The 25,236-nt window shown below is 34.4% G+C and overlaps 1 protein-coding gene across 8 annotated transcripts in view; it reads left to right on the top strand.

The window, feature by feature from the left end:
* Positions 1 to 25,236, top strand: part of LOC105348855 (Kv channel-interacting protein 4) — a 101,283-nt gene that overhangs the window by 28,276 nt on the left and 47,771 nt on the right. Inside the window, exon 1 of one of the 8 annotated variants that reach the window (XM_066067854.1) lies at positions 8,239 to 9,603. The exons of 6 other annotated variants lie outside the window; for them this stretch is intronic. In XM_066067854.1, coding sequence (XP_065923926.1) covers positions 9,453 to 9,603 — 151 coding nt within the window. In that variant the 5' untranslated portion in view covers positions 8,239 to 9,452. Of the gene's footprint in view, positions 1 to 8,238; positions 9,604 to 25,236 lie in introns of those variants that run through there. One more of the 8 variants, XM_066067855.1, reaches the window with a different exon arrangement.

Below are 25,236 nucleotides of genomic sequence, written 5' to 3'. Positions count from 1 at the left end.
ATCTCACACTCTAATAACGGTTTATGAAGAAGCCTGAATGGTCAGCAAATCATCAGATCTACTTTAAAATTTAACGTATGATTGTTTTTTCCATAAACTAATACTAAGTTGATAAAATTTCCATCCTTTTCAGCACTGACATTTCACGTTTTGCTTTTATTTTATGCTAAGCTCTTCTGTTCAAGGACATTTAAAAAAAAAAAAACTAGACTTTGACCCGTGCATGCACGGGTTGACATTGCATATGCTATTGGACATTTACGAAATAGATACACACTGTATTGTTAACCAATCTTTAAGCCTACAATAATGTAATTAATTTCACTACACTTTGCTTAGCTAGAAAAATCTAACTGTGTCTCGGAACAGGCCTTCACTACAGTTAAAACGCCTCCCATATACCCGTAATGTTGCAGAAAATTGCAGAATCGCTCCGAAATGCAATGCGCATGTGCAAGATTGTAAAATCCAAAAAATCCAGATGATTTCCGGAATTTTTTGAGCAATTTTCGCTGATTATAAATTAGCGAAGCTTGATTGAGAAAAAATCAAATCAAATTGGTAAACTTCAAGTACCGATGATGTTTAAAATAAACAAAACAAAAGACAGTACTCTTCCGATTTATCGATATTAAAGGCCAAAAATTCGTGCCTATTGTTTTAATATTAATAGTAGTATAGATGGCATGATTTAATATAGTAGTATAGATGGCCATTATTTTCCAACCCTCTTAAGCCTAGCATACAGTACTTCAAAAAGGGCTTAGCTATGTTGAAAATAATTTGCGAGCAAGTTTAGGACTTCTTTTCAACCTGCACCATACAAGTGTTAACATGGATCTTCACATACATGATTGAAAACAAAATTGCGGGTATTTTTAAAGAAAAATATGGTTAACTTTCTTCGATAATCCGCTGTTCTTTATTGCTCTAGATAACATGATTCGTTTGCATCAATTTTTGTCAATAGTATGTTTATGACAGATGATAGAATTAAACATCGATCATATTTTTTTCGTGGGTGAAGAAATACTGCAATATTTTGGTCTTGCGATAAAATGAGATTACGTAAACGGTTATATGAAGTTTTGGCTACTAGTATACGGGCTAATATTGATTTCAATACGAGGGATAACTTTACCATCAGACGTGAATAAGCGTAAATTAAGTTTATAAAATTACTCTTTTGTTTGTCTGTTTGATATTCGTTCTTCCACTTTGTACAGCTGTACTTATATAAACTGCCTCCCACCTGTAAACACAATTCTTGTAAAATAGAGTACTGTTAAATTTATGCTATGGCAATGTTTGTAAAGTATACGCCAATAAACTACTACTACTACTTCTACTGATAAGTTTCTATAGCACTGAACGTCTTATTTCGGGTTGTCTTTCTTCTTGCATAGACATGTACTATGTGTATTCCCTAGAAACAAAATGTAAATATTCTGGTGTTCTTCAATCGCACCGATTGCGAATTCATTTTGAGCATACACATGTACTTTTCAAATGGCGTATTTTCTTATATGTACTCATAGAAAATGGTATGTAATAATTCCTTTGTAATGTTATTGGTTGAGGTACGATGTAGACCATCTTGTCAATGGTCCATTCATGAGAACTTTTGTCCCCATATTGATTGACCCCTTTATTTCCTTTTCTACAACCTTGTTTTATCACCTGAGTTCCATGACAATGGTCACGTGACACGTACAGAAGCCGGAAATCCATATGATTCTTCGGGACAATTAAGTGATTTACATGTCTGTTTTCAAAGGAGCAGAATAGGAGCCTTAATGAACGAGCTGCAATAAGTGACATCTCAATTATGTACATTGAAATTAACGACGCTGCCTCCAGGAAATGAATGGGTTTCTCTTCTAGCAGATCAAAGAGCTTCATATGTAGACCGGAGGTCTTGCAACGAGGGGAAAAATTGGTTGTTGTGTAATGGGAAGGAGAAAGCCACCGTTACAGAAACCATTTAACATCTCCTTACAGAGATTAAGTCAAAATACTTAATGCTCATTTTTTTAATATTCGTTGCAGTTTGAAGTTGACAACGATAAAACCATTGTCAACCGACGGAGGTTGACAATGGTTTTAGAGGGGTGTCAATTTCAACTCTTACCCTCCAAAAAGGGCACTATTTATCTTTTTATAATAAATGTCTAAATTTTATAGAAAACTTTACTGCTTTTATATAGGAATGACGTGAATTCTATGGCGAACCGTACAATTAGTTGTGTTACCCGTTGCAAAGTGTGTTGCAAACGCTGAGGGTAATAGAATGGATTATCAACTGCGTCTATACCAATCGGATTTCAGTATCTAACACGAAATTATAATTTAAAAAAATTATATACTTAGACTATGGAATATCTATAATGTCCACGGCGGTCTATCATGCAAGAGATGACGCAAATCGGCAGATTGTGACAATAATGAACTGGACATGTAATGACTGAAGAGACAGCGAAAGAGATAGCCTGAAAGTGGGGCCAACACATGGCGATAAGTTGAATCATTATCAGGATTCTGCAGCTGTCAGGAAAATTGCTCATTGTGATAAAAACAGTAAAAATAAGTTCTCTTTGTTGAGAGACACAGCATTTATAATGTGTTTTTGAGCACCTTTTGAAAAAGATGAAACCTTTAGACACACTCAGAGATATTTGTATTGATGAGTATTGGATAATTATTTTTACACAAAAACCAACTTCAATAATGTAACACATGTTCATTTATTTTGATAGTAACTATTTACGTACCTGTCAATATTATCCACAACATGCACAATGCATGTCACATACACATGTCCCAGTAAGACAATGGTAATTCAATTAATCCATTCACATTTGTTATTTCCTAATGTACATAAGCTATATTGGTCTATGTACATGTAGGATTGGCATAACTATTAAGTTTAACATCACAAACTTCCCCATGTGAGTATGCCGGGTATGCACGTTTTACCTAACTATAAAAGTTAAATAAATGCTCTCGACTGAAACATCCGAATTATAGACCAGGTATTGCAATTGTAGCTGGCACCTTCAATGAAGGGGATCTCACAATTGTTTGGTTGTTAAAGCACTACACACTCTTGTGCAATGGTTTGATAATCGTCAGTTCTTGTTTATGTTTTTAAGGTTGTTTGTCTCCTTGCTTTAAAAAATCGGTCCTGCGTTTATTGTGATAAAGTCCTTAAAGCTGACATGAATTCATAAATACGCATTATTTCCCTTTTATCACCGACGACCGCCATATTAGTTGTCGATTTCTATTGTTCTGCTCATCGCTACACACCCCCTATATAAGGCCGAGAGCACTATTCATGCTTCACCGCATTCAGGAATTTCATACACCCGAACACGTTACATTGGACGAAAAGACGTGTAGAAACGCGTTTTGAACAAAAGTAATATGACAACCACTGCACTGGCAAGGAATATCCAATAAACGACGAAACAAGACAGACTGAAATCCAGGCACAGATACTTCAAAAATTCTTCGAAATTGTAGACCGTTTTCTTGTGTACATGTATGTTATAACATCGCACATGTGCAAACCACACACTGTGGCAGATCAAGCAATGTCAATGTCACTCAATGATCGCATGGATTTTAGAAACGGGGCATTTTGTAGGAACGGATGGACATGATGTTACGTTGTTATTTTCTTGGATTTACTAACGTTTAGCTACTGTGTTGGATGTAGTGCCGCCGGGGTTTTAAAAAAGATGCAGACGTTATGCACTCTGTATAAACCTCACACGTGTTCGATGTGCATGCGAAGAAGGGCAGCACTGTCTGCAAAATAATACGGATACCTTGAAAATTCGTTCAAAGAATAAACATATTTTGTATTTCATTGATTGTTGTATCCTTTATTCTTTATTACATCATTTTACTTCAATGTGTAGTTCATGCATTTAGACGTCCATGCAACCTGAATGCCTCGATCGGAAAGCAACCGACCGTAACTTTCACAACCGGTATATATACCCCAGTGGCAGTAGAGGAGCGATCGAAACTAATATGGCGACCAAAAGCTTTTATGAATTCATGTCAGCTTTAAGGTAATCATATCATAGGTCAAGATGCATATATTTTTGGATCCTTCTTTACCATTGAATGCTACAGGAACTGCTTTGACGTCATGGTTGCAGACAAAAATCGTTTTTGATTTTTTTTCTCGGAAAAATACTAATCAGTCAAATTATAAAGAAGCTATAAACTTTGATTGGATTTGACCAGCCTCGTGCACAGGAAACTTCAACACATTTGCTGGACCTTTAGTATATGTATCATATGGATATTGCTTCCAACTGATCCATATATGATTTGCCATATATGGCACACGTATGCATATGATCACAATATATTCCTCTTATGAAAGGCTTAATATGAAAGGATAATATTGCCTACGTATCACTGATTTTACAGACACTTTCTAGTTTTACATTGAATATGTTGGAGTCTCTCTTCAAATTCAGAGAATTTTAGTTACTCCAATCTGAAAATGTTTGATTGTGCATGCATTTACTATTTAATATGAGTATTTTTTTCACTTTTGCAAACATACCAACGTAAACGATTTGGATTTTGTTTCTATCAGTTTTGAATCGATATCACTTAGAAGCAAATATATCTCATTACACCCGTTATTCTAATAATTGCCTGTTGAATAATTATAACAGGCTGAATAATTAATGTATTACATTCCATTAACTAAATCCGAAAGAAACCTCTATGATGATGATAAAAACATGAATTTTATAACAGGGCTCAGCATGACAACGCACAGATGAAAGTTTGATCACACTTGCCTTTTCCCTGGCAAATACTAGTATGTAAAGAAATTGTTTAAAATTATAAATACATTGATTAAAGAAATTAACCAAATCCTTTGAGATTATATAACTTATAGGTCATTTAGATAGATGGCTATACTTTAAACTTTGACTAAATTTATTTTGCCAATTTGAATATTTAAAATTGGTTGTGAATGGGACTCGAACCAAGGTCTACTGTCTTCTCACGCGCACAAAAAAAAAAATGAAAAAAAATATAAATAATTGACCTTATTCCCACCACCTTACTTTAATTCACATAAGTATAACCCCATTAGTTTAATGACATTAACTTGCTGTCGCCTTCAATCACTATCCCGAGATATTTAACGTTTTTGCCTCACGACTTTTTTTTTCAATCTGATTTCGAGTTGCACGATATGTCTAATCCAAACTGAGACGGTATTCTACTGAAAGAATGTTCACGCAACACATGCCCTTATGTCTGTGACCAGAAAATACTTTGCACGTTTAATTTGCACTCATTAGACTAATTACTCTCTATTTGTCTTTATCTTACACCTTTTTTCGTTGACAACAATTGTCTGTCCTCTAAATCTAACAGCCTTTAGAAGACAATGTAATTCTGCGACAAGCACTCAGTCGGTTTTTCACCATCGTCGTAGCTAGCTTCCATTAAAGTATAGCACTAGAAGCCACTCTGAGCTGCAGAAATGTCTTATTATTGTCTGGCGGATTTAATTAGTTTTTATCTTTTTAAGATGAATTAGACGGTTTCTCTCTCCTGTTACAAGGACATTTATAAAGCTTTGATGTTCAGTGTCCTCCGCTGATGAGCTCTATTAGTCCATAGAACACAGACAGTTGGAGTTAATGTACATGACCTGTGGGGAGACATATGTATGGATGCTAATAAATCTGAATCATTTGGATTAATTGTGTATGAATAAAAGACAGATAATTGTATTGATTCATAGTTAATATTGTAGTCTTATCTTGAAACATCCATATTATCATTTTTGTCAACAAAACTTTATAATTACCTTTTATGATGTGCATTACTATTCAATTAATGTCTGTTTTATTATTATATTTTGGAAATTGGGTGTGGTGTTCTGATTTTAAAAAAAGGTTGATAACTAAATTCAGTAGACCATCTAAGAGCTTCATACTGATGCTAATAGAATTACCACACCAGAAAACAGAACAAGTACCAAATTCTAATTCACGGATTATCCATAATGTCTCGACTTATTCAACGCGGGATAAACACTGTACCAAATAATTATGCCAGTGCTAAGGGGACATTTTTGCAACCGCTTACAATGCAGTTTCGTAAAAGTTTTAGGTATGCAAAACACCGGTTCATCATAGTACGGATAACAGTTAAAGATGATTGAGTCTCAAAGTACAGTAGCTGGATTTTGCAGCCATTTGGTGAGGATGCACTATGTTAAATCCCACAACAATTTTATGATGTCATCGCTTCTTTTTTAACTAGATTTTTGCTGTACCGTACAAAAACTATAAAATTTTAGCCATAGGAGACTCGAATGATACCTTATTTAACAGTTTATCGCATCGGGTAAGAATTTTATAAAGTTTTATAATTGTATGAGAATTTATGGCGCACCATGTATAATAAATTCTTTAAATCTGAATTCCAACTGGAGGAGGAGGTGGATTCGTGGCCACACCCCGGTCTATGATAGATGTTTGAACTTAACAACTGCTTAATTCGATGTTGAAGCAATATAGTGAAGAGTAGCATGGGGGCCTAATCCCCATCTTTGCAAAAGGGAAATGTCCTTTGAAGCTTTCTTAAGCGGCAGGAGTTTGATACTAATTCCTTCTGTATTCTTTATGTGAATATAAAAGAAGCAGAAGCATGCATTTGTCTCCAGTAGTTCGACGTGACAGATTACACAGCGGGCTTCAATGGATGTGACCGACGTATTTTTTAGTCAAAGTAGCGAGCAGGATTACGACAGAAACGCTTCCAGAAATCCAGATTTACAGCCCTGGTTGTCGTGATCTATGGCTCGGACTTCCTCTTTTCTTGAATCACCAATGGGTCTAAATCTAAAATTGTAAGGTTTTCTATTAGCCGCGTTGCTTGTGATTCTGCAATCATTTAGCAAGCGCCATCTCGGTTTGGAAGACAAGACTATCTTTGAACGAATGTCACGCAAGTTGATGTGGGATCGAGCTTCATCTAAAAGTAGTTAAGATATGATAAAGGGCTCCACACATCGAAGATAATTGTTTTCTCGAGAAGGTTGATTGAGTTAAATGTAAGGAATTTTTTTCCTTACATCTGATTTCAAATCAAAGTTGTTTTAAAGCTTTAATACGAGGTGCAAAACAATGGTTTTATTTGGTTTATATGTATAGTTATATTTTTGCTATAACCTATTAAATATGTCTACTAAATAAGATTTACTAAGAAAAATAAATTCGTGAATATGTAGAAATGTGATACAACATTTGTCACCATGTTTGACGAACAATAACTGCATATGAATTCGGAGTGTATTAATGAAAAGAAGTGAACAAAACAAAAAAAGAGACCCGATCATGTGGTGTTATAAGGTTTTATTTGATGAATGGCTTTCAATGAAAATTGGTTTGTTGCCCCAAAACAATGATACTATTGTAAAAAATAATAATAATAAAACCCCAAGACCAAGCAACTATGATAGATAACCCGCGTCCAACCAGTGAGTTGTGTATGACACCTGGGTCCGCTAATAAATCGACACTTCAAAAATCAAATCCACATATAATCCAATACAAGAAGTCGCACGCAAAACAAATTTTCACGGAAGTGAGAATAATATTCACAGATCGATAAATTAATTTTTGCGGAATAAAACTTGCTCAACATTTTAAAGATTTTGTGCATCGCAGATATTTTCTCCCAATAGTGACTTGGTGATGAATGTGCAGTCGAAGTCGATTTCTGCGTTTTGAATTTGTCAAGATTTATTCATTGATCATGCCTCTTGTTACATGTCATGGCTTAAGACTGTCATCAATTCTTCAACAAAGCAAATCAGATTTTTTTAAAAACGATGTCGCACAATTATCTTAGAGACAATAGTCAAGAGCTCTCGAGGCCGCGAAACCCCTCGTATGGACTCAGCCTTATTCTGATCAATGTCTTCATACAACAGCGCCTAGACATGGTGCAAAATCCTCATCGCGTTTAGAAGCCTGCAAAGTGTATAATGTGCACTTTTGCTGCACTGCGTTTATAAAAATCTGCAGAGGGCAACCAGTTACTTTGTTAAACGTATACAACAAGTGGGTGAAATGTCCAATGTTTACAGGTGCGTTGAACGGCGCTGAAATATTTATCGATTATTGAAAAAAGGCCCTATAATTAATCATAACTAACGAAGAAAAAACAAAACTAAGGTAAAACATTTGACTTGGTGGACAGTCGAGCTTCATCTCTGAGTTGACTGTTGATCGTTAGAGAGTGTGGGCAGGAAATTTTAAAGGAAATAAAAAAAAATCACTTTATAAAGTAAAAACGCCATGGATTGATAAGAGACACTTGCGTGCAAAGTGCAAAAATGAAGCAGCAGTCACAGAAACTGCAGATATCTGTCATCTGTGGCCACACGGACAGGCATGACAGTAGCCAGCTCTCACTGTGCCGATAGACAGGGATGAAAAATAGCCCTCCAGATGGATAATTACCAGCGATTGGATTTATAAAAGACGCCTTCATCGTCTATAGTACCTGGATCGTGGTTTAACAAGTCTCAGACAACATGTGATTCTAATAAACTCGCGGAAAAAAAGGGAGAGAAAACATTGCGACGATTCGTAAGCATTCGAAAAGCTTGAAGAGTCATAATTCTCGAAGGAATAATGTTGTGAAAATTGAATGTCAATTCAGGAAGCATTATTTGTAAATATGTCGTTTGCGCATCTGCTGCGATGGTCTTCTTCAAATATTTTTTAATGTAAATATATTAGTAATTGATTCATGTTAACAAAACCTGAAGCAACGCGTGTGAAGAACAGACATGGTTCAGGTACACAGGAAAACGATTTTTAACCCGCTCTGGTGTAACTGACTAGATTTGATGTCCTTTATAATGATGTCATCTGTTTTTTTGGAAAAAAATCGTCGTTAACGACAGCGTTGCAGATTCCGTGTCAGGATTATACCTCGGGGAATAATTTCCTGAGATATTTGTGGAGAGTTTTAAAAACCCAAGGTTTGTCAGCGCTTTATCAGATTCATTGTTAGAAACCTGGTGAAGAATAGCGTTTGAATGTTTTTTTTTAATGTCTTTGACGTTTTGAGCAACAGGTTGTACTGTGTGTGAAATCGTATTTTATCGATGTTTGGATCTGTTTTCATTTTCCATGTGTTAAGAATACCTACGACGAAGAACTGTGATCAGGCTCATTGATGTTCAATTTTTTGTGATTTTAAACAACTTGTGATTTTTTCATTGTTGATGAGGATTAACTACGCTGTTTAATCGAAACACACGTCAGGAACCTTCTATACTATGTGTTGGCGGATCCCTTGCTTTCTGAACCGTGAAATCATCAAAGCGTAAAGGTTGCCGGGAAAATCTTTCAATATTTTTGGCGGGAAAATCAGCCCGTATGGAGGAGTCTTCCTCCAGTGAGGCGATTGCCAGCGTCAGAGAGACCACACCCTTCGTACGAGACAAACAGCGAACCAGAGAAATGAATTATATTTGTGCGATTGGTAGTCGTATCATGAAGATGATCGATCGCTACTTGTTTGATATAGGTAAGTTTTACATGTCACACCTTGCTGACAGACACGGACCTGAAACAAAGTTATCAGCGTCTGTCTGCAACAGGTGTGCAGCGTGGAACAGAGATATTTACATACCCCAATCAATTAGCTATAAATGGCGTTAATTATAGAAACGGCGCCATTCAAGCACATGCACCAGGTTGTATCAAAAATATAGATGTTTATTTTACAAGAATTAGAGCTGGTTTTTCGCCGTTGACTTGCATAATAAAGAACATTGACCTTTCTTAGAGCTTCATTATACATTGCATAACGTTTAAAGCCAAATTCGACTTTTTCCCTTCTTGTCACTGATTCAGACAGACAAATCAATTTGCTGGTTCGTCGATTCTTTCCGTCTTCCTTATGTGAGAATGCAATGAAAAGCGTCAAAATAATTTGCAACCTCTTCGGGCATATTGAGCAGTGAGGCGTTAGTATTTCGAAGGGTCTTTTAGTTTATCATGTTTGGTTCATCCAAATTAAACTTAACCTTTTAGTGGTCAAGTATTAACAATGTTTGCAAACATAAGCTAGTTAAAGCAGTGGCGGTTTGAAGCTTTCAAAAGTTGTCCTGTGTAGGCAATTCTTGTTTTAGTCAATTTTTATGGTTCTTAATTTGGTTATTGCCATGTTTAATTGAAATGTCCACCTCAAGAAAATTTAATATTGACTAAGTTTGTGTGATATACAAATTATGAAATATGACAAATTTCTATCTACACACTTTCGTCTGGTAAATTTAAGAAAATGAATCCTATTTATGATTGCTTTGATTAATATTTATCTTCATGATTTAATTTTTGTCAATAAATATTGAAAATTAGACGTAATATTTATCAATACACTCATAAAGCCAAGTGAATTGAAATGTAGAAATGTTTCAGGATAAGACATAGCAAAGAGGGCAAAAAAGTATTCACGTATAAAATACTATAGCAATTCTCTTGACAAATCAAATAATGCATTTCAAACAAGAACTGAATTGTATATTAACAATATAACACTAAACTTCACAGATAACCATGAAACTCATGAAAATATAACATTCATATTGTTTTCTTCTTGTTTTGACACATTAAAATACTATGTACTGTAAGCACCAAATTTATGAAGGGGGTATGGATAAACGTTGCTGATGTAAATGGTATTTATAAATCTATTTTGATCCCACTTTATACATTTATTAGAGAGACAATCAGAATGGTGACGTTCTTCTAACGCACTAAATCTTAAACTGATAAATAATTCATGTCCATAGCATTTTTTCAGTATTTCAGTGTATCAAACTATACTAATCTGTAGCCTAAAGTTAGAATTCATGTTTTATAAATATGTAAACGAGGGCTGAAAAATTAATGTACTTTGCGAAATCAATGACTTCATTGCAACAAAAAAAAAGAGAGTTCTCACTTTTGCAATATACGTTAAACGTTGACGTAAGCTTTTATTAGAAACGTATTAAATAAAATGTTTTTGCAAGCAATGAAAGGGAATCTTTATCGGTTACCTTTTCAGTAAGACGGTAATCCAATTCAATTGGACATTCACCCATTGAATTAATCATTCGTCCATTTTATTAGGCATTAAAGGGGTATTTTATGTACAACATTTAAGTCCTTCACAAATTAAAGTTCACTCGGACTCGCAACCTACTTCATTAAATTGATAGTATTTATGGAAGATGTTAACTATATCCGTTGTTAAAACAGATTGCTATTTTGATTGCACGTGTTTGTACTAAGTTTTTTTTATTCACTTTCAATATTTAATGAGCAATTTGTTGAAAACCCCGATTGCTGGCAGTTATTTTTAACAGGAAGAATCATTAACGCAGTCAGACGAGTAACTGTCGATATAATGTTAACGTCGTTGTCGTCTGTTTCTGCTGGAATACAGTTAACTTATTTTTAAACTTCGGAGACATGTGCAGTAATGGACTATACTAATTTTACGAGATAATGTCTCCATTTTCTACCCATCAGGCTCTGATTTCAAACAATCAACACCTTATTTTCCTCACATGGCGGTAATTGAGCCGTTTCCATGGAGCCGAAACCCAAACCCTAGGTTCCACAAACAAGGTTTCGTGCATCCTCGCGCTGTTAGAATATGGACACTTGATACATTAAAGTATAAAATAAACAGTTACGTCCCCAACAGAATTCAAATTCGATGTTTGTGTAAGATATACACAACATAGGAATAAGCTGAATATATCTTGCAATGATTTTTATCGCTTTACTTCGTTGTACAGAAATATGTCCTGTAATCGAATGCTGTGATTTTGATGTAGGCCTGACATATTGCATGGCACTTTGTGTTCTATATTTGGGATTCTTCAATGTCTTCCTGGTTGTAGACAAATTCAACTACGAGGGGTTGCTTTCATTGTAATTACAAGACAACATCTTAATTTCAATTACTCCAAAAACAGCCCCTCTCCCTCCAAAGTACAAGTAATGTTGTTTATGTTTGAGGCTCTAAACAGAATCAATGTTTGCTCCACTTTCAGAAACATGACAGTCGATTATAATTAAACCTTAAGGGGAATACTGCAATAATGCTTCTCTCCAAATGAAGACATCTGCATTGATTGCGAGGATACATGTATAGACTAAAAGAATATCCGTCGACTAATAAAACTGACACTCAAGCTACATCAAATACTAGTAGTTGTTGGACGGAAATCGTTAGATAGACGTAATGAAATGCAACACTACATGAAGGTAATTGCCTATGCTTTGTATGTAAGATTTCCTTTTATGAAGTAAAGCAATGAATGGGGCATGTACTAGTAGTCATTAAGAGGTTTAGTTTTTGGATGTGTCTCTCCTGGTAATGTCATACATCCATACCCGGCGTGTCTTTGCGTCGTTCTGGATGCAAAGCACCGTGGGGTGACTGCGAACAATGACAATGCTCATGTCAAAGTCCGCGTTTCTTTCCAATCCCAAGGATGCTCTTATCATTTTGATTCCCAACAATCACACACAATCACAAAATTTGGCCCCACCATGCTAGTTAGGGCAAAGCAATATGCAATCACTTGTCTGTTTATGCTTTTTTGTTTTAACGAGGAATCACAATAGCGGTCTGAATTAAAGGGGCGCATCGGCGAAGGGGACATACATAACTGTGTAAAATATATGCACTGAAATGGTAAAATATATATTACCATATTTAGCTTTGTTTCGGGTTCAAGATTCTTTCAGTCGATAGGCAAAGGTTTTTACGCCCTATACAAAATAAAGTTTGTCTGTTGGAGTTAAAAGAATACTTTAATATCAAAGTACGTCTATCTACGAAAGTTTATAAAAACTCCTTAAATATCAAATTACGAATGCTAATTTGATAGGTAAAAAATAAATGGATATATGTAGGTGTTCCTAATAACAAGTCTAGAGGCTTTATGTTTTGAAGCTCGATAATGCAACATGGAGGCGGAAAGAACATTATATAATGCATTATGATGCTTGCAGAAATTGATGAATTTGATACACGTGTTACCCCAGGAACGTGACCTATCATACTTTATAATTTTTTTATGTTCTCCAAATATGTTATTTTGGAAGAAAGAATGAAAGTATATATCGGGTTTCGTAGACTCTTTGGTTAATATGATCTTGTTATTACTCAGAGATTTCATTAATTTTGACATTGCAAATGAAGACATTATTAAAAAAGACAATAAAATTAGAGACGTGCAATACTCATGGAAAGGAATTATAGTCTTTCAAGAGATGCTCTTTTATAGGCAAGAAGTCAATATACCTACTTATCTTTTCTTTATTTTACTTGTCGCGATTTTGACCCATTTCGCTACGAACAAAAGGCAGCCAAACACCTTGTACATGTATCTTAGTGTGAAAGTCATTGATAACTGGTCCCGCCGTTAAGACATTCGAGTACGTTATAGAGTTAGCCACTTGTCAGTTGTCACAAGCAATGCGGAACTAGCTATTTTCTATTTAAAAGGAAGATATTTTGAATATGTTTTTGGCAGGCTACACAACGTTTGTGATATTAATATAAGTGTACTTATTTCTGCTCAAGACATTGCGATAACTTAATTCTCTTTTTAAAATCATGTTGCTTTTAATTCTAAGTGTTGGGGAGATGGGTGTTTGCTAGCTACATCCCTATCAAGTTGTCTTCACATTCTACAATGTATACAGTAATTTTTAAAATTTGAATAAATATTAGAACCATTTTAACAAGAGCTTGGACTTTGGGTAGTTGGTATCAAACAGCATTGTGACGTAGGCCTGTATATTTTATTGCTTGCCACTCAGATATTGCTCTTTGAAATCAACAAGATTAGTCTGGCTTTTGAGCTAAGACGACGCAATCGGTGTAAATTTCACTTCAAACCAGTGTCATTTTGAACTTGTTTTGACGCAAAAATAGATAGTAACGTCCTACTGAAAGTCCAAGGTCTTGTTAAAATTGTTCTATATTAAGAGGGCTCGATGGTTGTTGCCATTTGTACACTCTTTTGATCTCCTTTAGAAGAAGAGCTCTATATAGAAATATAGAAAATACCAAAATTTAAAATGCTAATTTTATGGAATTTTTCTCTACACTAAATTTTAAGTTACATGTATATCTAAACCGATCATATCTTAAAATTTCTGGTCAGACCTGGTGGTTAATTTGCTGACCATCCAGCCTCCTGAAGGGTGTTATATAATATAGCAATCAACATCCCTATCAGGTGACATTGTAATTTTGATTTGAATGAATTTTTCTGCTGAACACGAACATCTGAGAACTATAAGGCTCTACTTAACGCACCAACTGACCTACTAGTATAACAAGTTAACGTCTACAAGAACGTCGGTCTGTAAGGATAATTCGGAGTTTTTCATTTTAACGTTATCACCTGCTATGTTGAATGGCGGTCCTTACAAAATGCTATCGATCTCAGAGTTTTTCATGACTTCCTACATATAACTGTCAAGATGCACGAACTCTCACTGCTTCTCCGATCTCTCGTAAAACTTTACCCCCTAAAAATTTTAGTCTACGTTTTATTATTTGGCAATGGCAATGCTAGAGACGTTTAAATCAGCATCTTTTAGTAATGATGGAGCTTAATGCCCCTCACACCCATTCTCTCACCAGAGGTCGTGCTACACAAGCTTCGCTTACACCTCTGTCAACGCCCGATGTACAAGATTCTTGCACAAACTTAAACGATGGGCAAAATGTATTTAAAACATATGTAATTATTCCTTTTGTCTATGAATATGATTAAGGATAATTAAATTTAAATCTTTAACGCCGTTATTTATTTTTATTTCAACGTTACTGGAAGAACTATTTTGCGGAGGTAAACATTAAAATATGATCACATGATCTAGTTTGACAGATGTTTGAAAAATTAGTTTCTGTACGCTACCAATTCATCGATTATTTTACATAAATCAGCAGCAATGTCATCTCCTGTGATGTTTTTAAACGTGTCCTCAAAGTCATCGCCCGTCGATGACTTCCCTTCATGCTGATTGTACAGAAGAAGCGAATCAACAATGCCATGTGCTCGCCATGCTTGTTTTGATCATGTGACAGACTATTTTTCCGGCGTTGACAGAGGTGTATACGAAGCTTGTGTAGCACGACCTCTGGTGAGAAAATGCCTCACACCATTTCCAAATTTGTTAAACTTTGATTGATTTATAAGAGTTTTTTGGTGATTTTATAGCAAAAATCACGGGTTGCATGATGGAAAAGTATTGATCAAGGATGATGGCATCCTCCTCCCTTCCTCTTTGTGCTGTCCATTCCCCTTATTGCCATTTATGAATTTAAATTTTATGTATATTTTATATAATACACATACATGTAGGATTAAATGGAAATCTTAATTAAGGAATCTGAAAAAGTTAATAATTATCTTAATGGGCTTACGCAGCGAGTTTCTTAAACACTATTTTGTATTAAGAAAAAATAATTTGAATCATTGTTTTTTTTGAAGTGTGGTAAGCTAAAAAAGGATCTGATTAACTATTTATAGTATATAAGAAAAACTCACTCTACAATTTAAAAGTGAAAAAATCATATAAAAGAGGAGAAAGAGCCTTGATCTCAAAGGGAAAGCTGAAAAAATGTCAAATCGTTTTTGTTTTTTTTTTTGTTTTCATTTTATCTTAATTGAATCAAATGAGCGTAAATATTTCCTGTTTTATCACATAGGTCACGAAAATGAACAAATAAAGTATAAAAACCTCTTCGTTTCCATACACATTAAAAGTGGTCACAATATTGACACTACATCTGCAGAGACTACCGGTATCATGTATATACACTTCTCTTCCTGCTCCACTCTCAGAGAATGGTTTTTGTTGGCATCTTGTTTTCAGATACATGATGATTAATTGGCAATAGGATGTTATTGATGTTTTGCTAGTTTCATAAGCCAATTAGTCAGTAAATTCAGATACTGGAAACTCGTTTTAAGTGCCTGTGACATTTTAAAATTAGCGTCCAATTTTTTTATGTTGGCTTTATAAGGTCATAAATCATCATTGCTTTCCCCAGAGAAAATACATCTGGGTATTTGGAGTACTTTAGAAGACACCTTGTGATAGCTTTTAGAATTTTTTTTGAGACAGCGGTCATGGCATGATTTACAACACGAGTCATACACATTCACCTTAAAAATAACAGCAATTTTCTTTAAACAATGAAACAATTGATAAAATCGTGTACTCGATATATAAAATGTTTCACAGAATAGTGTTCCCAAGGTACTATTTTATCTTTTATCTTAACTTTTATATCTCTACGTGTTCGAAATGTTAACTCTTGAATCGCGTTAGCATTAATCATTATAACCTTGTTTGTTTATAATTTCATATCGAACACAATGCATTGTGAATGCTCCCGAATTAAGGAACATATACTTTATTGAGCTAATTATAATCAGATATTGCGATCCGGTTAATTAAAAAACATTGGAACTGTTTATGACTGGAGATCTTAGGTCTTAGGAATAGGATGAAAAAGAGATTTGTAAAAATTTCTGCTATTTTCATTTTACGATAATGTCTGAGGGCAAACGATTAATCGATCTATCTACAGAAACTCGGTGGCTTTACTGCTATCGAATGGGACTTTGTCCAATAGTTACATAAGAGTCCACAACAGTGCCAACAGCTTCAGCCAAATGAATGCCTTATGTCTGTATAACCATTAAAACCTATAGAGAAAATAGTACGATTAATGAAATTGTTGGACCAGTAGCGACCATTTAAATCGTGATTAATTTAGGACCAGGGGTTAATGGTTCATAGAAAGACCGTTTTCTGTGTCACAATTCGAGGATTAACATTAATTTGACTGTATTTTGTAATCGTAGAAATTGACTGCAAGGTACTTGTAAGCATTAGTCTTTTTTTTTCTCTCACCCTCTCTTTGGTTTGTCATATGCAAATTAACACTGATCATGAGTGTGAGAATTTAACTATCTAGGAATCAAATGAAGAATGTACCGTTAATTATTGATATAACCGAGATCAATTCTTATAAATCCCATTTGAAAGCAAATGTCATTTTCGGTAATTGTATGGGTGGCTGTGATAATAGAGAAATGGTCAATGGGTTTCGATTGTTCTGCAAAGGACAAAAAGGACCCGTCAATAGGGAATCTACTTAAATACATTGAATTGTATAATCACTAATTAACTTCACAGATTATTGATTAGTATACCGTAGCAAGAAATTTGCCCTGTTTTACAATGTAAGTGCAATGAAATTGTCACATATTCAAATACTCTTAGACAAATTTGCATGGTCCAATAAATGTGTTCAATTAGCTGTTAAGGAATTATTCATTTTCATTTACATCGAATGATATAAAATACTCACTGACCTCCCAAAAAAGTAAAAAAAACAACCTGAAAGACAATAAATGTAAAGATAAATATTCTTTTAATTCTGATAATAGCGAAAAAGAGAATTTGTTGTAAATACACAAAACCTTATTGACTTTCCTCCATTAAAAACCCCATCACCAGGAGGAATTCTCACCGAAGATTTGTCAATTTTTTTTTCACATTTGACTGCCCCTTGAATCATCGAATAACATAGACCAGAGAAATTTAACACCTTGAAGACTCGCAGCCTCAATTTTGGACGAGAAGAGAACGGAATGTGTCAGGCCAACACTGATCTGATTTCCCACAAGTCCTTAATGGGTTCAGAGATCTCTTAATGCTTTTACTGTTTATATACGACTTGGGCATCCTTTTTGCAAGAAATTGGCCAAAGATCTTCCTGTTCACGACTGTCTTGGTTTCTCTCATGCAGGGTTAATTCTTGAATACTTTTTCCAGCATTAAACTCTTAAACTCATACTAGTATTTTCCTACCTATAGGCCTGCTTATTTGATTCATAAGGTTTTGTTCGTTGGATGTAGTTCCTTTTGATTGACAAAGATCTTTTAAAACGGTCTTTTGAGCAATTGTTACTGTTAAGATTTGTTCTCCTTCAGAGACCCGTGTGCCTTGCATTAGCAATGAAGCATGTTTTTCAGTACAATAGGGTCAGCTGGATATCATTTTGTAGAGTCTATACTGGATTAGTATTAATTAGAACTGTGTTGATGATATGCTTTTGACAAATTAATAAACTGAATGCGATGACAAGATTTTAATATGCTTTGATAAACTGTTGTCTGTGTTATTAGTTTTCTTTAGAAGATTTCTACATGGCTGTATCAACCTCATAATGAAAAGCAATAGCTTTTTGATGTAAATTCATCTTTGTTGTGCGTCTGTTACAAATCCCATCATCAATAGAAACTGGCCACTGAAGCAGGAAAACTAATAATCATGATACACACACATGATACACACACATAAAACAGTTTCTGGTCCCTTCTGAAGTAAACTAGTATGATTTATTAAGGCGAGAGTGTGTTTGAAGGGGGGGGGGGGGGGGGGAGTTGTTAGTATTTCATGGTCAACGCTGGTTTTTACCCAATTTTAATGCTTGTCATTTTGGATATCATTTCATAGGATTTTTAATATGATTTTCAGCTTAAACTATATTATTTTGTAATTTAATATTTTAAAAAATCCCAGTTGGTAGGTTGAAAATTTTGAATAATTTTTGTATTTTTCTGTATATCTTTAAAAAGAGCTCTTCGACTCAAGTTCTTAAACAAAGTACTGAAGTACTGACGGGAGTTGATTTTATCAATTATCATTTATTTTAAAATCAACTTATCTTGCATGGCAATTAGTTTCTAGTCTGTATTTGAATTACGCGCTTTTTTATTATATGAATTTTTAGACTTTTTCAACAAGAATTTCGAGAAAACCCATATGAATCATGTTGTGTAATATTTAAAGATAGATTTCAAACTATGTATTAGTAATCGAAACAATTCTAAAAATCGTATGGATCCAAGCACTATTGATATCAAACTCTAGTCTCATTCAACCAGACGCTCGGCTGTCTCCGCTAATCTCCGCCAAGCAAGAGAGCCTCTCTGCTTGTCGGAGATTACGGAGACAGCCGAGCGTCTGGTTGAACGAGACTTTATAAAACTCTGGCGTAGGAACACATGACACTACAAAAATATCTAAATTGTTCGTATTATATAAAATCTGACTATTTTCAAAGTGTTTATAGATAAGCTTCCTTGAAAAACAATGCTTCAGTATACATAACATCGAATTTTTTTTTATTATTTTCAAGAACTAAGTCTTGTCAGCGGTGATGATTTGTGCTTAGGTCCAAACACTGTTTCACTTTCGGTTTGCCAGAGTAACTGCATAGGAGAGTTGATTAAAATCAACTCCCAAAAATGATAGTTTCATTCTATTTGACATGCCTGCATCTGAATGATAGATATCTTTATTTAAAAAAAAAGGAAAAATGTACGTTGAAGAGGTTATCTACATAGCATTCAATATAGAAATAAGAACATTTTCCTTTCGTGGAAAAAAAGTATAATCTGATTTGACGGAGCTATGGAAAAATCGATAGCATCCCCATATTGAAAGACGAGTACATGCCAGTTGTAAGGTTCCTTGACATTTTTAGATTCAAAGATTAGTTTAATTATGATGAATTCAGTGGTAATGTGATCTGCTGAAATATCCGTGTAAGTAATAAAATTAATTATTTTGGCCTTTGATAAGATAATAATGAAATAAAGAAAAAAAAATCAATATAAATAATATCAACACAGCGCACTTGCACCCAAAAAATATAGCCTTTTTGTTATACACAGGTACAAACATTTTTACACTGAAGACTGTGTTGGTCTCAAACTCTTCGTATAGATTATTACAATGTACTAATTGCATGCCTGTCTAGACATTTTTTCTAAGATCTAGAGTCACAGCAGTATTTATGTTTTTAAAAGCCCATGACTGTGAATTAAATACAAACTTTGCTATTAGCGCAGGCATGTTTTAACATTTCACCATGGCAGTTAGTGAAAATCATCAGAATACTGGGACAAAGTTTTTTCTTTGGTATGTATTTCTCACTAGCTCATGAACTTAGGGTTAATCTTAGGAGTCATATAATTCTCTGCAATTGGGTTTACTTCTTTTAATGCCTAGCAATCAGCAGATTTTTGTAAGCTTTACTTTTGTATGCTCTCGATAACAAATTAACTTAATGTAAATCGTTTTATTTGAATTAGCATAGAATAAATCGAGATTGGTTTGAAATCAAATTCAATTACATATTATTTCATAAAACACATGGATATGTAAATAATTGATACACTAGTAATTATGATCCCCTACCCTTCACTGGCGACCCCTTATTATCAGAAAACACTTTAATGAGGATATTTAGCAATAAATGAAATAGGATAGAAAGACCAAGAGTTTTGTGATATGGACAGAAGTGGTGCTATTTAATTTGGTCGTCTGAACATCTTAGGTGCATGCATTGTTTATTTGTAGCTGCACAAATTTCATCGATGCTTACATCCAGTTTCGTGCAAGGATCATTATATCAGGTCACTATGAGAGAGAGAGAGAGAGAGAGAGAGAGAGAGAGAGAGAGAGAGAGAGAGAGAGAGAGAGAGAGAGAGAGAGAGAACCAAAATTTTATAATTGTTATAAGTATACATAATGGGTGTAAGATCAATCTTTTTTCAGTTATGTTTTGTGAAAATATTGAGTCTGAGAAGCGAAACAATAGATAATTTAATCTAGAAACTTTTGAAATTTGAAGTTCATCATTTGTACAAAGATATTAAGACGGGATGCCGATTTAAAAAAAAATATTCTCATTTTTGTTTTAAAAATGAAGGAAATTTACATCCTTAAACTTTGTTACACACACGATTTAAAAAAAAAAGTTTCGCTGTGCACAAAATTGTGCTATTTAAAGCAGTGAACATTACTATTAGTAACTGTTAACCCTTCCTTTTTCTTAACATCGATACCCTTTAAGCGTAACGATTAAATACCATGTGGTAATTTTGTTTGATATACATGTACGATATATTTAATTACGTAACAACTCAATATCCTTTGTGAATATTATGCTACAACGGTGTGTCTTCGCTATTCTTTTTGATATATACAATACAAAGTATCGTATGACATTCGTTCATTCCTCTGTGTGTGAGCCTCCAATATTTAATTTGCTTACAAATATTGATGCAGCTAGGCATGCCATGTAACACATTATAGTACATTTATCCACCATTACAGTGTACCACCTGGATTGTTATCATAGATCCATAGATCAGTTGTTTGTCCCTTTAATTTGTGTTTTTCTCACTTTACATTTTGCAGATATTACCATATTTTATTTTGCACGATGTTTTATTTAAAACAAAAATTGACGTTTGTCATTTGTGTTTAGCATAAAGCTATTTTTTAAACCACTTAGTATACCATTGTCTGTCGGCGTGATATAAAGATTCCATCTTGAAGCACTTTTTCTGAAACCTTCTCACAGTAATGAGCTTCGTAATATTCAATAGGTGTATGGTGACCAGAATCAATCAGTTATTTGTCTACGGATTTAAGGTAGCAATAAAAACCTTGCATTAAATTGATGAGACGATATGACCTATATTTATCGCTCTAGGTGATGTAAGTCAATTCGATATTTTCTAATCGAACCATTAACGTTGACTGGCTTTCTATGTCTCTCACCATAATGACTGTTGAATCAAATCGTGATTGTATGTACGACACCTCCTATCAACAAGAGCGATTATGACCAAGATTAAGAGTTGTCATCTTGAAATATGCAATCTGATGCTTTTAAGACAATTGCTTGCTTTTCTGACTTCTCTGTTCAGAAACATTTAATATGGATTTTTTATAATTGCGACTGCAGATATTGCATAAGATAAGATAAAACACTCGAGATTTTAGCACATTACAGGTAAAATGTCGTCAGCTTATACATTTCACAGATAAATTCCTCCGGTTCGATACAATATGTTGAGACATGCGTGTAAAGTAAAATCTAGAAAAATGAGGGAACTTAAGCGATTTTATGTCAATTTGTCAGGTAACATTACTATGCCTCGATTAAGGAGTCGTCCAGCCCGGCAGAACCGGAAGTGCCAGGTACCGGATTGGAGATAAGAAATAATGACAGGCAATCGGTCTTGGCTCCTGTAATCAGCTGTAAACTGCTAGGTACATAGACAGAATCGAATAAATCAAAGGTTACGTAAGATGCAGGACCGTTATAATGTTTTCTCAAGAAAGTAATCATAAAGTCGGCAAAGCATGAGGTTGCTCGTCAAGATTATCAATAAATATCTGCCAAGTGTCTGAAATCGTTCTCAAGTGATGGGTCTAATTGTGGATTCATTAACCTAATGCATATGTTCCCTTTGAGATGCTTTGCGTGATAAATTCTTCAAAGCCCTGAAAGCCCAATATACGTGATTTCATTTCGCGACGTTTAATTGTAATATGCGCAAAATGCAAAAGTCAAACATGGCAGTAATTATAGCATTGATCACACAGAAGGACGGAGTCGGATCGAGTAACATTCCAATTACTGTTCCTTGAAGTCCATGCAGCATTGGAACAACAAAACCTTTGTAAAAACAATCAGAAGAACATTGATAATCGCCCCGAACCTTGGGTAATTGAAACCAGTCATTTTGCTCCCGTATTCTAGTCTGGAAATTAGATATTGGCCTTAATTATCTCTCCATTTTTGGAAGCATTGTTCTTGAAATGCAATGATTCCGTAGAGAATCAAAGGGTTGCATGTTGAATGAATATTACATAATATGTAAAATAAGTGTTCCACTGAGAGTAGATTTGTGATGTATGTGATATAAGTAAAGCGACAAAAACAGTAGAAATCAAAGCAAACAAAACAAAATAATTTAAAAAAAAACATCCAAACTATTTCAGTACGTCATTTTGATTGATTTATTGGCACCCCACGCCCACCCGACCCACAATCCCCCACCCAAGAATTTTTAAATTGCATACTACAGTGTAGTTGTTCAAAAGAAAATCTATAGATGCAGTGAAAAATAAAATCTTTAAAAATTGCATTAAAACTAAATATTCAAGTGCTTCCGTTTATAGAAAAAATCTATGTTACCGAACACTGGCAAATAAACAGTTTGAACTAAATTTCCGGGAATTTTTTTTTGAGTACATGCTCATTGATTTCAATATACAATCCATTACTTTACTCTCGCATTACAGACGCTATTTATATTCCACTGATAGTTATTTATATTTCATTACTATTTAATTATTTTTTCCCATGATGATTGTTAAAGTAGTGTTTCAACCTTCGCTGTTTGCGGAAAAAAGATTTGCCCTGTATTAACAAATATACATGTAAGTCAATAATAGTAATGTGATTTGTCGTAAAGCCGAGTACGGTTGGACATAAATCTTCCGGGAAATCTCTTATTTGTAGATCAGTTATAGCAGACAGAACAAGCATCGACTCGTATAAATTTACATCATATAATCGTATTACCTAAATATTTAATGTGTCGTGATAGATTCATTTTCTTGCTCCGTTGTAAATTCAATTTAAAAATTAATACAACATTGGCATCAGATGAATTTAGATTTATGAATTATGTACAAAGTGTCATTTGCGCTTGAGTTGTTATTTTAGTGACGTCTGTTAGAGTCTAGAATACGTATTTGCACTCGTTGGCAGTTGTAGATTCGTAAATTAAAGTGACGGATTGATAAATGAGTTCGATTGTAATTTTATTATTAAGAAATGGGGTATATTAAAGGATGGTTGCCAATTGCATTGAATCTTTCTATTTAAAAGCTCCTTGTTTTGTTTCCTTACTTTACAGTAAACACCAACTAACTATCATGATTTTCAGAGATTTGCTCCTTTTTTTGCTCTATATATCACTAATGAATTCATTGGTCTGGTGCATTTCATCTATAAAAGGTACGGTAGATCACCGCAAGGTGTAGGCTACTTACACTAAAATCTCGGATATGAGCATCTCGTGGGAGAATGGTGAGATTTCCATATCCCACATAAATCACCACCCTATTCCCATCTGAGGAAAAAAAGCTTAATTAAACACCCACCATGATGTGATGTGTGTGGTGAAAATATGAGTACAAGTCATCTACAACGTCCCACTATTTCATCATCTTGCAATTTCAAAGGTTATTCATTGTTTTATTTTAAATCAAGGGAAATTATGGAGCTTCTATCAGACATATATATTGTACCTTCTGCAATACCGGTATATAGGCACTGAATACTTGCGATCTTAGAGAATGTTCAGACCTATTTGTCTAATCAACATGTATATAGGGAATGACAACAGGAAATGGTAACACGTTATAGTTTATATTTTCATTTTAATTGAATCCAAATCGTGGAGCACATTGCGCAGTTCTGAGGAACTGGCTCAGTGGTCAAAGGCGTTAAGCCAGTAACCTAAAAGTCGCTGTTTCACACCCGATATGGTCCCTTGATGTTGTGTGTTGTGCCCTTGGACAGGGCACCTTATCTACATCGTACCTATGCGCCTTCATGGCTGGTAGAAAGGTTTAACTTTTAACTCTAAACCATTCTATTCAATATATTAAAGAAATACAGTTTTGGAGACCATCAATTATACCATTAGAATGAAATGATTTGCAAATATGAATAAAACATTTACATGTAGCGTTCGTTTACATTTTGTTGATATGATGAGATGATTCTTTTCATCAGCGCGTTCATGTAATGATTTGTTTAATATTTTATTGTTTATATTTTGTATTGAATGTGTGTGATATTATACACCTGTCTTTAGTATATTACTGACTTTTTTCTTTTTTCTATTTTCATTACGGCTGCTTCATAAAGGTAAGACAGTTTTAATTTCTTTACGTTCGCATCCATCCTTTTAAAAAGTAACATCTTTAGGTATGCAAATGCTATCATTTAGTCATTTTCATTCATATTCATTGCATTAAATGTTCATTTCACTCCTATAATTAATCATAAATTCCCATCACGAATGCAGCGGTCATCATTTAATGTTCTGGAGACGTATAAAGTCTTTGGTTAATTTCCGTCATTAGTCGCTCCTTCCTTTCTATCACGAAAAACAGGCGTTTAGTCCCTGGTTATTATGGCGTAGACTTTGTAATGTCGGTTTTGTTTGAAGAGAT

The sequence above is a fragment of the Magallana gigas genome, chromosome 8 (genome assembly GCF_963853765.1).
Source record: "Magallana gigas chromosome 8, xbMagGiga1.1, whole genome shotgun sequence".
Lineage (NCBI taxonomy): Eukaryota > Metazoa > Mollusca > Bivalvia > Ostreida > Ostreidae > Magallana > Magallana gigas.
The sequence above is the reverse complement of the archived record's forward strand: the minus strand, read 5'-3'. Positions and strand labels throughout refer to the sequence as shown.